This window comes from Rhipicephalus microplus, chromosome 3 (assembly GCF_043290135.1).
Source record: "Rhipicephalus microplus isolate Deutch F79 chromosome 3, USDA_Rmic, whole genome shotgun sequence".
Taxonomy (NCBI): domain Eukaryota; kingdom Metazoa; phylum Arthropoda; class Arachnida; order Ixodida; family Ixodidae; genus Rhipicephalus; species Rhipicephalus microplus.
This window is the reverse complement of record NC_134702.1, coordinates 9,461,396-9,475,883: the sequence shown is the minus strand read 5'-3', so window position 1 is coordinate 9,475,883 and position 14,488 is coordinate 9,461,396. Positions and strand designations below refer to the sequence as shown.

Below are 14,488 nucleotides of genomic sequence, written 5' to 3'. Positions count from 1 at the left end.
CACAACACGGCTTTCCTTTTATTCGGCCGCTCCTATACCTAAGTATGCAGGGGTGGACGCACGTTAACACGGAGGGCCAAGAGCAAAAGCGAACATTCCAAGCTCCACAAATGGTCCGACGTGGTTGGATGGATGGATGGATATGGCTGTACCCTTTAGATCGGGTGGTGGCTAGCGCCACCAAGCGGTGATCTATTGCGAGTAGCGCAAGGCGTCTACCGACGAGCCGCGTTTCCAGACATGGATCTGGGTGTCAGTCAGACGGTCGGTGCGCGCGCGTCTCTTTGCCTATTGTCGAAGTCGGCGGTACGGTGCCGCCTTAATCTGCGAAAAGCTGCTCCCTTTTCTGGTGGCCCGTAGAGCAAGATAGGTCTTTTCACAGAATAGCGTACATTCACTTCACGAGGCGTAATCCAGACGTTGTCAATTAACGGTGCTGTGCCCGACCTGAAAGGAAACTACGGTTTCTTGTAGTTCCGAGTTTCAGTGATGAGCGGCCACTTTCAGCCACATCACCTTCGACGTCTGCTCCATAGCGTTCGAGCTTCTAGTCCTCGAGACAATATAATCACAACTGAAAGAGAGATAGGGAGAGAAAAGAGATATTAGGGTGCCTGGTTAGCCACATTGCATTGGAGATCTCTCCATCCGCCCATCCGTCCGTCCGTCCATCCGTGCGTCCGTCCGTCTGTCCGTCCGTCCGTCCGTCTGTCTGTCTGTCTGTCTGTCTGTCTGTCTGTCTGTCTGTCTGTCGGTCTGTCCATCCGTCCGTCCGTCCGTCCGTATGTATGTATGTATGTATGTATGTATGTATGTATGTATGTATGTATGTATGTATGTATGTATGTATGTATGTATGTATGTATGTATGTATGTATGTATGTATGTATGTATGTATGTATGTATGTATGTATGTAGACGAAAAAAGTAGATATTGTCGAAGAATATAAGATTCTTGGTGTGAAACTTTCATTTCACCTTAAGTTGGGATTCCCAAATAAGCCATTTGTGCAGGAAACTATCTTTTACTACTGGAGCTCTGTCGCGCTGCAGCGGAATTCTCCCAACAGAAATAAAAGCCAAATTATATCAAACACTGTTTAACTCGCATATAAATTATTGCTGCCTGGTTTGGCTTACTACCACTCATCATAACATAAACAATATTGCTTTTGCAAATGAAAGCTATCCGTCACATTTTCCACACAGGTTACCTATCTCAGACTTCGACACATTTTCGCGTAGATAGTATAATTAAGATTTCATATACGTATGTGTTTTGCATTCTCCGATAATTTATTTACGTTCTACACCTAAACATTTTATTCAGTGAATTGCTGTTTGGCAGCAGAACAATCTTGTTATTAACACTGTAATTTTTGCATATTGGCTTATACCGCGTCTTCGCACAAACTGTAAACTATACGGTCACTTAAATATAACCTCCCATGTATTCTAAATAAGCATAAACATTTAATGAAATGGGCACTTAGTACTTTACGTGAATTATTTGTGAATTTCTAATATTTATACACTTGAATTATTTCTCAAGGTTGTAGCCTATTTCTCTCTGTAATATGGTAAAGTACCATTTCTTCTTTTATTATACCGTGATGGTGGAAATGTTTTCTGTAGTTTACTGCCAAAATTGTGGGTGTAGTCACTGTAGGGTATGCTTCCAATTCTTTTTTTTTGTAATTAGTATTGTCATTCCTTCTTTGTAAATAACTTTTGAGCATTCGGTTAGTGTTGTTAGTTGTTCGACTGTGTTTTATAGAAATATCATGGGTTTACGAAGCTTTATACGGCTATTTTAATATCATTGTTTATGTAAAAATGTTTTGCCTACATTTCGTTCGAAAATATTTTTTCCGCTGTCACTTGTTTGCCATGTAATTGGCGAGTTTCTCCTGGCTTTAGTCAAGCTCTTCGATCACAACTTTTAGACGAGGGAACCATCCAGAATGTCAATTCTGGAAAATAAAGAGAATGAATGAATATAAATGGCATGTCATGACTCATGACGTGTGACGGCACACATGCTGCGTAGGATAAATGACACTACATGTAAAGTACCATCGCAAAATGCATGTCCTGCATTCATGACATAGACCGAATGGCATACCATGTCATGGCTTAACAGGCCATTTCTCGACGTGTTTGCACTCGGAGGACAATTCGGGGTAAGCTATAGCCCAGCTGTAATTAAGTGAAAAGAAATGAACCAGCATGGGATGGCTGCGGGATGGGCGGGAATGACAGTCAGTGCTCAGTTAGAGCAACGGAGTGGAAAACAAGGAATGGGAGAAGCAGCCGAAGTCCCATTAAGCCAAGTGGACGGCTGTAGCCACCTTATTGTTGTTTTAAATGCGAAGCATTTCTTAGCGAAATTTGGCGACTTTGAGCGCATCTATCTATCAAGCCGCCTACGACTTTTAGCTCTCCTGGTGGTTTCGATAGTGGTATCGATGCCAAACTTGGTATGGCATAACATGGCTGTTTGAAGAATATGTTTGACTAGTCATAACATGAAAATCATATGTTTGTCATGAATGTCATGATTTACATTTCATAGTCCTGCAGCTCATGCAGTGGTTTCGTTCACATGACGTGCTGCAAAACTGGCATGGCATGACATGATTGCATGGCGAACACAAGCGACAGACCATAACATGAAAATCATGACATGCGTGTCATGTAACAACATGACTACATGCTACACTCATGACGCGCTCACGGCCGTTTCGCTAGCTTCACATGCACCAAGTTCTGTATTACGTGACGTGAACGGGCGGCATAGCTAAATGACACACCCAAACATGATAACCACGACATGCGTGTCGTGTCACAACATGACTACATGCCACCCTCATGGTGAGCTCACGGCCGTTTCGCTAGCTTCACAAATGCCAAATTTGGTATTACGTGACTTCAATGGATGACGAAGGTATGTGACTGGTGCAAACATGATAATCATGAGATGTGTGTCATGTGAGAACATGACTACATGCGACAGTCAAGGCGTCATTACATTTCGACGTGACGGGGTGTGTGTGCTCGCCGGCGTTCATTTCGTCGCGTCGCGCCGGCATTGCCACGCTAGGCGCCGGTCCTCACAGTAAAGTGCCGCGCTGCGTTGCTTTGACGCATGCGCGTTTCAGCGCGTCCGGCGTCCCTCCGTCACGAAAAGGGGGAGACGCAGTGTTGTCTGGGTAACGCATCGGCGCGAAATGCAGCATGTAGCGTTTCGAGCCGGTTGCCGTCGGGCCGCGCCGACGGACGCTGGGCGCGCCGGTCGCGCCTGGCGTCAGACTATAGAGCGCTCGCGTTTTGCTAACGTAGCGTCGCTGTGCCCAGCGTGCACGTGCGTCAACGCTGCATTGGAGTATATTGGGCCCTTCGTGATGCACTCGCGGCCGTTTTGCTAGCTCCACATATACCAAATTCGGTGTCACGTGACGTCAATGGATGACGAAAGTGTATGACTGGTGCAAACATGATAATCCTGACACGCGTGTCATGTAAGGACATGACAACATACCATGCTCATAACGTGCTCGCGGCCGTTTGGCTAGCTTCACTTATACTAAATTTGGTATCACGTGACGTGAATAGATGACGAAGGTAAACGACGCATTCAAACATGATAATCATGACACGGAAGTCATGTACGGCATCATCTACCTCCACCTCGTAACGTTGTGCTGATTTTAAAGTAACACGTCAGCCTTTCTCATTAGTGGTTCGCATGTCATCGATTCCCACTATACGTGGGATCTGCCCATTTTTTTTTTTTCACTAAACTGTATTGACGCCCACCCCTTCACTCACGAATGCTTGCTGCACCCAATGTTGTGTCACACAACCGTTGGTATTAGAAGCATTGAAAGCTTTCCTTTCTGGAAATCACGTGCTTTTGCGGTGCCTCCAAGATGATCGCACCTTTGACCAAGCAATGATGTCCTGCGATGATTTCATTCTATAACGTCACATTGTGTGAAGTCATGACGTTTTCTGACCTCTGACGTCATATAGTGAGGTCATGATGATGATAATCGCATCACTCGTGTGGACGCCGGCGTCTCTTATAATGCATCGGAGGCTTTCGCATTAATAAACTAGGCGCTGAGATCTGGCAAGTTGACATCTCAGTGCTTCAGCTTGTCTGAAAAGCTTGTGTAATAATAATAATAATAATAATAATAATAATAATAATAATAATAATAATAATAATAATAATAATAATAATAATAATAATAATAATAATAATAATAATAATAATAATAATAATAATAATAATAATGAATATTTACAGTCATCCGAGGTACAAGAAAAAGAACCGGTTGAGTAGAAACCACCAGATGTGGTGCTGCGCGTGCCATCTTTACAACAAGAAATAAATAAAAAAATGAAGTGCGAAAGGAAGAAAGAACAGGTTGAGTGATTACAGGAACCTAAGTATAGGACACGCGAATTATATCACTGCGGTATATGCGATCAGCCCATGGCCACCATAAGCGTGCTTAGGGAGGCCGATAGTTCATCGTAGCCCCCCCCTCTCCCCAATCCTCACCTAATGCATTGGGCAGACTGTGTCCCCACCCCCTCTTGGTTGACTAGTTCAGAGCGCCCCCACCTATGCACCCCCTCCCCTTCCCCACGTTGGGCGCACGCTTATGACTGGGGCTGAAAGTCACTCTGCTGTTCTGTGCCATTGCCCCCCCTCCCCCCTTTAAACAACATTGCTGGACTCCCCAGTGTGCCTTGAGGAGACTGAATGATCGTCTCTTTACTCAGCAGATCTTTGATGTGTGGTCTTTAAGTACATCAGCTCAGGAAGTAACACGAGCGCTTTTACAATTCTCGAGGACAACATCGCTGAGCGATCGTCTGCGAAACCCTGCATTGTTTGTGTGGTGTGTGTCTGTAGAGTGCAATGTCCATCTCCCCCCCCCCCGCTCTCTCTCTTTCTTTTTCCTTACGTGTAGGGTGGACTCAGTCTAGTTAACCTCCCTACCTTTCTTAAATTCTTTCGCCCTCTCACTCTGCTGTTACAGAGAAATACACTTAAATGAGGAAGAAAGATGCGTAAATTGAATAAGATGAGAAAAGTGGCGTTATGTCGAGTTTCGCCCATTTACGTTAGTTTGAAAAGGTGCTACGACCACGCCTCTTGACAAGCGAGTATCTACACCGTCTTTACACAAGCACTCGTGCTGCTTCGAGTGGCGTGCGTTACGAAGGAACCCGTCCTCGTGTGCACGGGCAGCAGCGGGGCATGTGGCGTTGCAGGAATAATCGGCGTAGCTGGCATGAGATGCATATGCGACGCTCTTATCGACGAACGAGTCGTCCGACTGGCCGCTGGCCAAGCCTTTCCGCCTTCACCGATTTCCTCCTCTCGAGGGCGGTGGCTGCATCCATGTACCTGCCAGAACGATGTCATCAATTAGTGGCCACCACCGGGGCTAATGTTTAGCCTTATAGGCTACGAGGACAGCGTTACAAAATACATTGTTGAAAAAAGACTGCGAAGACGGCGTGATTCATTATTACGTCTCCTTACCGCCATTTCGATACTCTTTGTCCTCCTTTCGAATTAGCAAGTAGCAACATGAAAGCTTTGAAACGATAAAGACCGTCGTATTGTGAAAGGAAATGTAAGATCTCGAGAAAGTGGGTGGAGCTAGAACACGATGTGCTTTGCGAAATTGCGCATTATGCTGGTCACGGACATCGGTATAATAAATGACGTCTGGTTAAACGTCCGCGCGTATGCCACTGGTTGCAATGGAATTCGCCAAACCAGTACTCGCTTAATTTGCCTATTTACCAAATACATGCGCAAACGTGTTTTCACTGGCTCTTGTGTGACTTTCACTCCACAAAGCGTCACTTGACCTTTTTTTTTCACTTCATTTCTTGTGAAGCCGTCTTTTCTTTGAAGTTGACGTTCGCATGAGACGAGGTTTTCACCTGATCAATGGACTATTCAAACACAAACTATACATAGGAAGTTGGCTGACGCAGGCGCGGACCGCACCGTCTCAGAGGAGGACCTCCAGGAGACGACCAGTGTGGAGTCCGGGGGCGAGGCGAGGCCTGAGGCCGGATTCCGATGCCCCGTGTGCGGGGCCAGGTTCAGCGACAGAGCGCGGTGAGTGGTGACTTTCGCTGTGATCTCCGTCATCGGGCTGCTCTGTTGATTGATTGATTTGTGGGGTTTAACGTCCCAAAACCACGATATGATTATGAGAGACGCCGTAGTGGAGGGCTCCGGAAATTTTGCCCACCTGGGGTTCTTTAACGTGCACCCAAATCTGAGCACACGGGCCTACAACATTTCCGCCTCCATCGGAAATGCAGCCGCCGCAGCCGGGATTCGAACCCGCGCCCTGCGGGTCAGCAGCCGAGTACCTGCGGGTCAGCAGCCGAGTACTAGACCACCGCGGCGGGGCGGCTGCTCTGTGTAGCTTCTTCGACTGTCCTCCCGTTGACGCGGGGAGATGGCGGACGAGGAACCTCGCAAAGCCCTTGGCAATGATTTCACCAGGGGCGAGATCGGCATACTGGCTGGCGTATCGCTTCAGCAGTTCCTCGAGCGCCCACGGCACGGCGACAGCGTGACCCCCGAAATACGTGGCCACGCCGTTACAGTCACGGAGGCTGCGCAGACGGTCGCACTAATACGAAGTCATACAGCTCTAAATCAAATCGTAAAGCTTGCTCATCACTTTCTCACCAGGTTCACTACACCATTGACAAAGTGCGGCTTCGGCAAATCATATTTGTTACTGCAGCGATTTTAGTTTTTTTTTTTTCATTTTGACGCCAGGTTAATCACGCTTGTTTTATTTGACTCACCGCTGCTGCTCCGTCGCTTGGCTTTACCTATAACTCGCGTTTTGTGACTCGTTGCAACGAAACGTCTGCTTGTAGCTATGGTAACGCTCCATGCAGCAGGAAGTGAGCGCACGGCCTTCATTTGGCGATTACTATTTGCTTCATCTGGCTTCCAGTTTACGTACTTCTATGGTGTAGCAGTGGAACACCCTGACGCCTAGTCGCACTGTAGCGAACACTTTTGGCTCTCCCTTAGGTTTTTGTTTTTGATTTACGATGTACCTACTAACGTCATCAACCGTATACAAGCTAGCTTTGTGAAAACGGCGACATTATATGAATATATTTACGTTTCTATTGAGAGGCACAGAGCGAATTTGATTACTTCGTGTTTGCTTACTGCGGAGAACAGTGGCGAAAACTAAAGGTGTTCGGAGTAAATGTATCCCAACACTGTTATTCGTAATTTACTCATAACTGTTGGCTTCATTGCTGTCTTTTATCACTACGCCTATAATGTAGAATGAACATCTGCGTAAGTTGAACACGTTTACCAGAGGACACGGAGGAATTTGTTTTCTCGCGTTGCAGCCGTATTGGAATGCACCTTGTGAAGTAACAGGCCAAGCTGAACTGATGGTGTAGCGCGAAAAATGTGAGACACAGGACATGAAAAGGGACATGCATAGAAGAGCGCTCACTTCCAACAAGACTTATGTCAAAGAACGCCCACATATATATCCTCGAAATGCGAAAAAAAAAAGACAACAGTCAAGAAGCCCACAACTGTTATTCGTGAGAGAGAGAGAGAGAGAGAGAGAGAAAAAGAGAGGAAAGGCAGGGAGGTTAACCAAGCTTGGCTCGGTTGGCTACCCTACACATGGGGTGGGGGAAAAGGAGAATAACAAATCTTACAATCTCAGGCAGGACAATTCTTTTTGACACAGCCCGTGAGAGGGAATTCTGACGCAGCTCACCGCTAATCTACAAATCCTCTCTGTCTCGGTAGTTTTCATCGTCGGTTTATTTCTGTTTTCACCAACAATCACGGTATCACGAAAAAGTGATTTGCAGCCACAAAGGCTGCCATGCAATACCAAGAAACCATTGGGACCATTTCTGACCCCTTTTGCATGACATCGTGATTTTTGGTAAAACTGAAATAAAATGAGAAGATAAATTGTCGAGGCAGAGAGGATTTTAGATTAAGGGTGAACTGCGTTAGCACTCCCTCTCTCGGGCTTTGTCAATAAGAATTGTCCCTCCTGAGATTGTACAATTTTTTCCGCGCATGTTTTTTTTGTCATTTCGAGAGTATATATATATATATATATATATATATATATATATATATATATATATATATATATATATATATATATATATATATATATATATATATATATATATATATATATATATATATATATATATATATATATATATATATATATATATATATATATATATATATATATATATATATATATATATATATATGTGTGTGTGTGTGTGTGTGTGTGTGTGTGTGTGTGTGTGTGTGTGTGTGTGTGTGTGTGTGTGTGTGTGTGTGTGTGTGTGTGTGTGTGTGTGTGCTTGAAAATACCACAACGGGGGCTCAATGAATCCTCATTTGAACTGCAGTCACGCATCAGTAGCTTTCGATTTGCTTGTAGAATCAGACTCTAATGACATGTTAAAAAAGAAACAGCAGCTCGTGTGCAGAATTAAAAGATATATTCGTGCGCATTATAAAAAGGAAGAAAAAAAATTGAGGAAGGAAGGAACGCAGGTGGCGTAATGCCTTGCATAATTTCAACGGAGGGGAGGAGCGTGAAGTAGCTGTCCCCGACGATATTCGAAACAGGCTTGCGTATTTTAGAGCGTGTTCACCTTGAAAATTTAAGTGGTCATTCTTTCAACGCTCAGGCGGGACAGCTATATCGGGGGGAGCTGGCGCCAGAAATCAAAGTGTGACGACGGCTGATGAATTACCAATCAAGCTGTACATAACGGTAGTCGCTTTCTGCAGAGCATGACTTCACTTACGTATCTGAAGTGGTCGCGGCCACCATCAAGCATGCACTTATTATCGATGCATGCCATGGCCCTGAATCAAGCATGACGACGCTACCCGAAAAACAGTGGGCCTTCGTGCAACGAGACCACCTCACTTTAGGTCGTGGCTCTATGAACCCAACCAGTGAGTGCCATAAAGTATTGTATCGCGTAAACCAACCCTCCCCCGTCTGTGTACTTAATTACGTGTGCCGTGCGCAGCAAACTTTCAAATTAAAAAAAAAACAGTGCTGGTTTCGGGGCAGTATTCTCGACATATTCAAATAGTGACATGTTATCAAATCACATAGCTTTGCTTATTTCATTAGAACGTGGCAATGTTACAACTTCTCCTATTAACTCGGAACACGAGCATAGTTTAATTTTGCTGTGTAACAATTAATAAACGAAATATAATCGACACTTGGAGTGCCATCTGCGTCGACAATTTCGGCGGCAACAGATCGTCAGTTGTTGATGGTACATAAAAGTCATGCGCCATTTGCATTGCGTTGCTGGCTGCATTCTTTCCAACGTGGCGTCGAAAGCAGGTATAAGAACCACCGGCTTAAGTGAAATGCTTGGCTAACCTGAATATTCGGTGAATTTTGATGGGATAAACGGAACAGTTCAAAACAAGCAGATTGTTATCATGACAACCTGAACTTCGTGCCGACGATGAGCTGTTTGATTTCCTTTACTGCGTTCTGCCAAGTCCATACTCGCTGACATTTCTGGGCGTCAGAGTAATAAACTCACAATTCATAGCTTGACGCGTCTATCATGTGTTCTTAATGCATATAAGTACATGGACTTCTATGCGGGTTTGTAATTTTTTTTGTGCCCTTCACGTTGATTTACGTAACTACATGAGTCCATTAAGGGCCCGCATTTATACGTAGACGAAATTTGGTAAAGGTATACATACGGGCTGCCTCCTGAGATTTTCTACATCTTCAATCTTTTTTGTGGTTTTAGTCATGCGTAGGAATCTGTAACCGGTGTCAGTAAAAACACCAGAAAAAAACACACCATAGATACGTTATCATGACGTCTCAGTGGAACCTAAGGCTTCCGCCTTACAAAAGGCGTAGATGGTTCTTTCCTATGATGCGACTCGATCACCTGCAGCTGTCACAAATCGATTCACACGAATGACCAACTATTGCAATCAAGAGCGCTTACAGCTCTTTACTTGCCTATTCGTGCAGCGCCCTAACAAGTACCAATTATACGGGACGCAGCAGCATTCCCCGTATCGCTTGCGTGCATCGGAACGTGGCGTTGGTAGCGGCTCCGATGGATGCTGTAGGTGTTGTTGCGGATCCCGGCGCTGTTCTCCTGTAGTCGCTTCGAATCCTAGCGCTGATCACCAGTTGTTGTGGATCCTGGTGCTGAGTCGTATCCCACCGCTGGCACCAGTTGTTGCGGACCGGGGTCTACCCGGTCTCTTGTGGTAGCGTGGTGTAGCTTTGGGTTGAGGAAACGAACGCTGACAAAATGGGGATACGAAAAACAAACAGGTTTATGGCACTATTTACAATTATTTACTGCATGAGGTTAGGAGTTTCACAAACCTCGAACGTGGTGGTTGAACCTTTACATGGTTCAGAGCGACGTCCAGCACCCTGCGGCGTCGTTATAAGCCCTTTCGGGCTCCTCCTTCTTGAGTAGAACACCAACCACACACACACACAACAGGCGAGGGGTACGAGCATGCACGGCGCACGTGAACATCCAATATTGAGTCGTGATCACTGCACTGCAAGGTGGCGCCAAAGGGGCTCTTCCTCGTCGTGTGTGTGCCGCTGGTCGAGGGGTCCCACAATCCGGACAGCAGACATCAAACGGTCGGCCAATCTGTCCGCTCAATTAGCGGGGCAATTTGTGGCGGCGGCCGCGGTTTCTTCCAAGGAAGACGCTGTCTTTGTTGTCCTCGCTGGAACGGCTTACAGCGTCGTGGCGACACGACGTCTCATCCTCCGGCTAGCAGGAACAATACCTGGCGGGCATAGGCAGCCGGCTGGTCGGCTACTTGATTGGGGATTAAAAGAGCGCCGCTCCCCCGTCTTCTCCGGACGCTGGTTCCGAGAAAACTGGGTTCCAGGCGTGGGAACGCTGCCCGCCTACGCTTCTCAGCGACAGCATGGCGCCTACAGACGACGGTCATTGTGTGCCATGGATGGATGGATCGATAGATGGATATGGCTGTACCCTTTAGATCGGGCGGTGGCTAGCGCCACCAAGCCGTAATACTTAATGAACTCAAAACTATATTTATTTATTTTTTCCTTAAAAAGTGAGTTTGAGGATTCGTACTTTACAGGGAAGAGTTTAATTTTCACTCGTGCCTTGACTTCAGCCACCAATCAGATAACCTCCTTCTAGTTAAGTCTACTTGCTTAAAGTCTATTTTGCCCTTCCGGTCCCTAAACCCCAGTGCTTTGAAAAACTCTGCGCCATCATCCTGAACTATAGGGTGAAGCCCTTTACAGAACATTATCAAGTGTTCGGCAGTTTCTTCTTCCTCTCCACACGCACTGCATACTGTGTCTACCCCTTCGTATTTGGCCCGATATGTCATATTTGGCCCAATTGCAGTGCAGCGAAGCGCCCCCATCTAGAGCATGGAGCCCATTGACTTTTGCTTGGGAAATCTTTTCGTCAGAACTTTTATCTCCGGCACCAAAAGATTAATAGAAGTTGTTCGGCTTTTTTGACAGTTGAGTACTGGACGGTGGCAGTGAGGCGCGAATTGATTGAAAATGTGCCCCCTCCCCTTCATGTCAGGTTTAAATTTCGCCGGACCTGCCCCCATAATTGTTTTTTTTAATTTTAATTGTGGTATAAACTTTTAACGCTGACTTAACCCCCCCCCCCCTTAATTTTGGCCATCCCTGATAAAAGCTGAACGACAGACACAGCACGCCGGTAAGGCGGCGTCGAGGCAAGTCCTTGACGTCCCCTCATGGGAGGCCTAGGCCCGGCCACCTACACCTGCTGGTTTCTTACAATATAGTTTATTCCTCCTCATACACTGGAAATAAAAAGGTTTCGTTCTTCCTGCACATAAGCACATAGAAGGATAATGAGAATACAGTTTACTTCCGTATCCACCGCGCTGGTTATATATGTCTAGTGGTTACTGCTCACCCGCAGGTCGTGAAACCGAATACTATAGCGGTTGCATTTTCAATGGAGATGGGAATGCTCAATGCCGGTGTACTTCGATTTATGTACACGTTAAAGAACTCCATATAGTCGAAATTTGCGAAGCGCTCCTCATATTTGTTCATTCATTTATTTATTTATTTATTTAATAATACTGTCAACCCTCGCTTGAGGGTTATAACAGGGAGGGAGAACAATAGTAAGTACAAACAGAAAACCAAAACAACTGGCACGCGAATAGCAATGCACACAAGAAATCAAAATTGGCAGTAGTTCAATTCAACCATGACCAAAGTAAGCATCGATTTCTCTGTCGAAAGATTGCACATCGGTACTATTAACAACATGATGGGGTAAACGATTCCATTGTTCTATGGCTTACAGAAAAAATGACCACCGAAAGATGTCAGTGCGAGCGTTGAAAGGTTTAAGGGGGGGCATCATGATTCAATTTAGCGCTACGTTTTCCGGGAAGGCGTATGTAACTCGTCTTTAGGTATTTTTAACATCCCTTGCATTATACGATATAACGTTTTAGGTTTTTGTTTTTGTCTTCGAATTTTCAGTGGTTCTAAATTGGATGAATTGAGCATATCAGTTACTGAATCCCGCCTTCTATATCTAGAGCACACAAACCGTACTGCACGCCTCTGAATACGTTCTAATTTGGTAACTAAGTGTTTTTGGTGAGGGCTCCAAACTACGGAGGCGTATACTCCAGTCTAGGTCTATTATATGTTTGGTATACAAGCAGCTTAACGCGTTTCGGTGTTTTGTGCAACTTCGCTCAAAGATAACAAATTTTTTTGAATGACTCAGAACAAACTGATTCAATATGACGGTGCCAAGTCAAGTTGGTTGTAATTGTCCCTCCTAAGTATTTAAAATATGTTGTTTCACAGAGGGTGTTGCTCCCGATGATGTATTGAAATTTGAGAACATTTTTCTTATCGGTAATGTGTAGATAAGTTATACCTTACCAACCTTACCAATAAACCAATGGTGGTTTTGGGACGTTAAGCCCCATCAGTTTTATTATTATTATTATTATTATTATTATTATTATTATTATTATTATTATTATTATTATTATTATTATTATTATTATTCGTTTACTTTCATAGATAAACGCTCCTGCTATCACAGCTTAAGGCAGCCGATATCATCATCATTCGGGAAGAGCATTATGCGAACTCACATGGACACAGTGGTCTGTTTTGAGCGCGTCGTTCACGCTGCATGGGTTCCGACAGCGATCGATAAGGCGTGTGCCCCCGCTGCGATATCCGAGCCGTCATCGGTTGATGTGAGGCATGCACCCACTGGCCCCGCGAAAGGGAAAAAACCTCGGCGGGCCGCCGTTGTGGCCTATGACCATCGCGGCAACAGACATCTGCATGCCACGCGTTACAGTAACGGACACGCCGCAGCTGATGACGGCCGCTCCACTGGCCGCCGGTGCGTGACCACAACCAGAGGCCGCGACCCACTCGGGGCGCCCCCGGCTGCTGCAGGTGCGTCGGCCACGGTGGCGACCCCCGCGACGGAGGAGAGAAACCGTCTCTCACTCTCTGCTCTACGGCTCTCGCCAGAGTTCAGCGCAATAGTATGCGTGTATTACTCTATACTTGCTTAGCCAACCGACTCGACTTTTTGGCTTCGGGTCGCAACTGCCGTGTCCCATCAGCACCTCCTCGCTCCAATCGCACAGAGGAGAAACCACGCACGAAGCGGGAGCATAACGTACATCGCTGCTGTTATGAGCTCGCACGTTTGGGCATCTATGAGTAGGTCCTGGCACAATGGAAATGCAATATATATATATATATATATATATATATATATATATATATATATATATATATATATATATATATATATATATATATATATATATATATATATATATATATATATATATATATATATATATATATATATATAATTACGACAATACTATTACCCGCTAAAAAAGCTTTTAGCCTATGCATCTGACAACGTAGAAATGGTTTGCCCCATCAAGCACAGCCGGAACGCACAGATAAGTGGTCCCGGATGTGGTACAGTCCCCCCCCCCCCCCCTTTTCTTTTCTTTTTTTTTTCTTCTGTAAGTTTTAACGCACATTCTGTTCCTTCACTGACAAGGAGCTGGTAGCTAGGTGGTTTCGTTAACTTTTTCATACATGCGCGCATGTCTTCCCAGTGAGCCGCAACTGTGTGGTAAGTGTCCCGAATGTCGTACAGTCCCCCCCCCCCCCCCCTTTTCTTTTCTTTTTTTTTCTTCTTTAATTTTTAACGCACATTCTGTTCCTTCACTGAGAAGGAGCCATCGCATATAATGAATATCGATGGCGGCGCCTCAATCACCGGCTTTTTCATTCCTCCCGACGCCACCAGCACGCACTCGAAGAGCTTA

General features: G+C 45.3%; 1 protein-coding gene and 1 long non-coding RNA gene across 3 annotated transcripts in view; one reads left to right on the top strand and one right to left on the bottom strand.

The window, feature by feature from the left end:
* Positions 1 to 14,488, bottom strand: part of LOC142803587 (uncharacterized) — a 254,867-nt gene that overhangs the window by 172,184 nt on the left and 68,195 nt on the right. The gene's annotated exons all lie outside the window — the stretch shown is intronic.
* Positions 1 to 14,488, top strand: part of LOC119163950 (uncharacterized) — a 185,723-nt gene that overhangs the window by 127,062 nt on the left and 44,173 nt on the right. For both annotated transcript variants that reach the window (XM_075888846.1, XM_075888847.1), the window contains exon 5: positions 6,031 to 6,157. In XM_075888846.1, the coding sequence (XP_075744961.1) occupies positions 6,031 to 6,157 (127 nt within the window). The remainder of the gene's footprint in view (positions 1 to 6,030; positions 6,158 to 14,488) is intronic.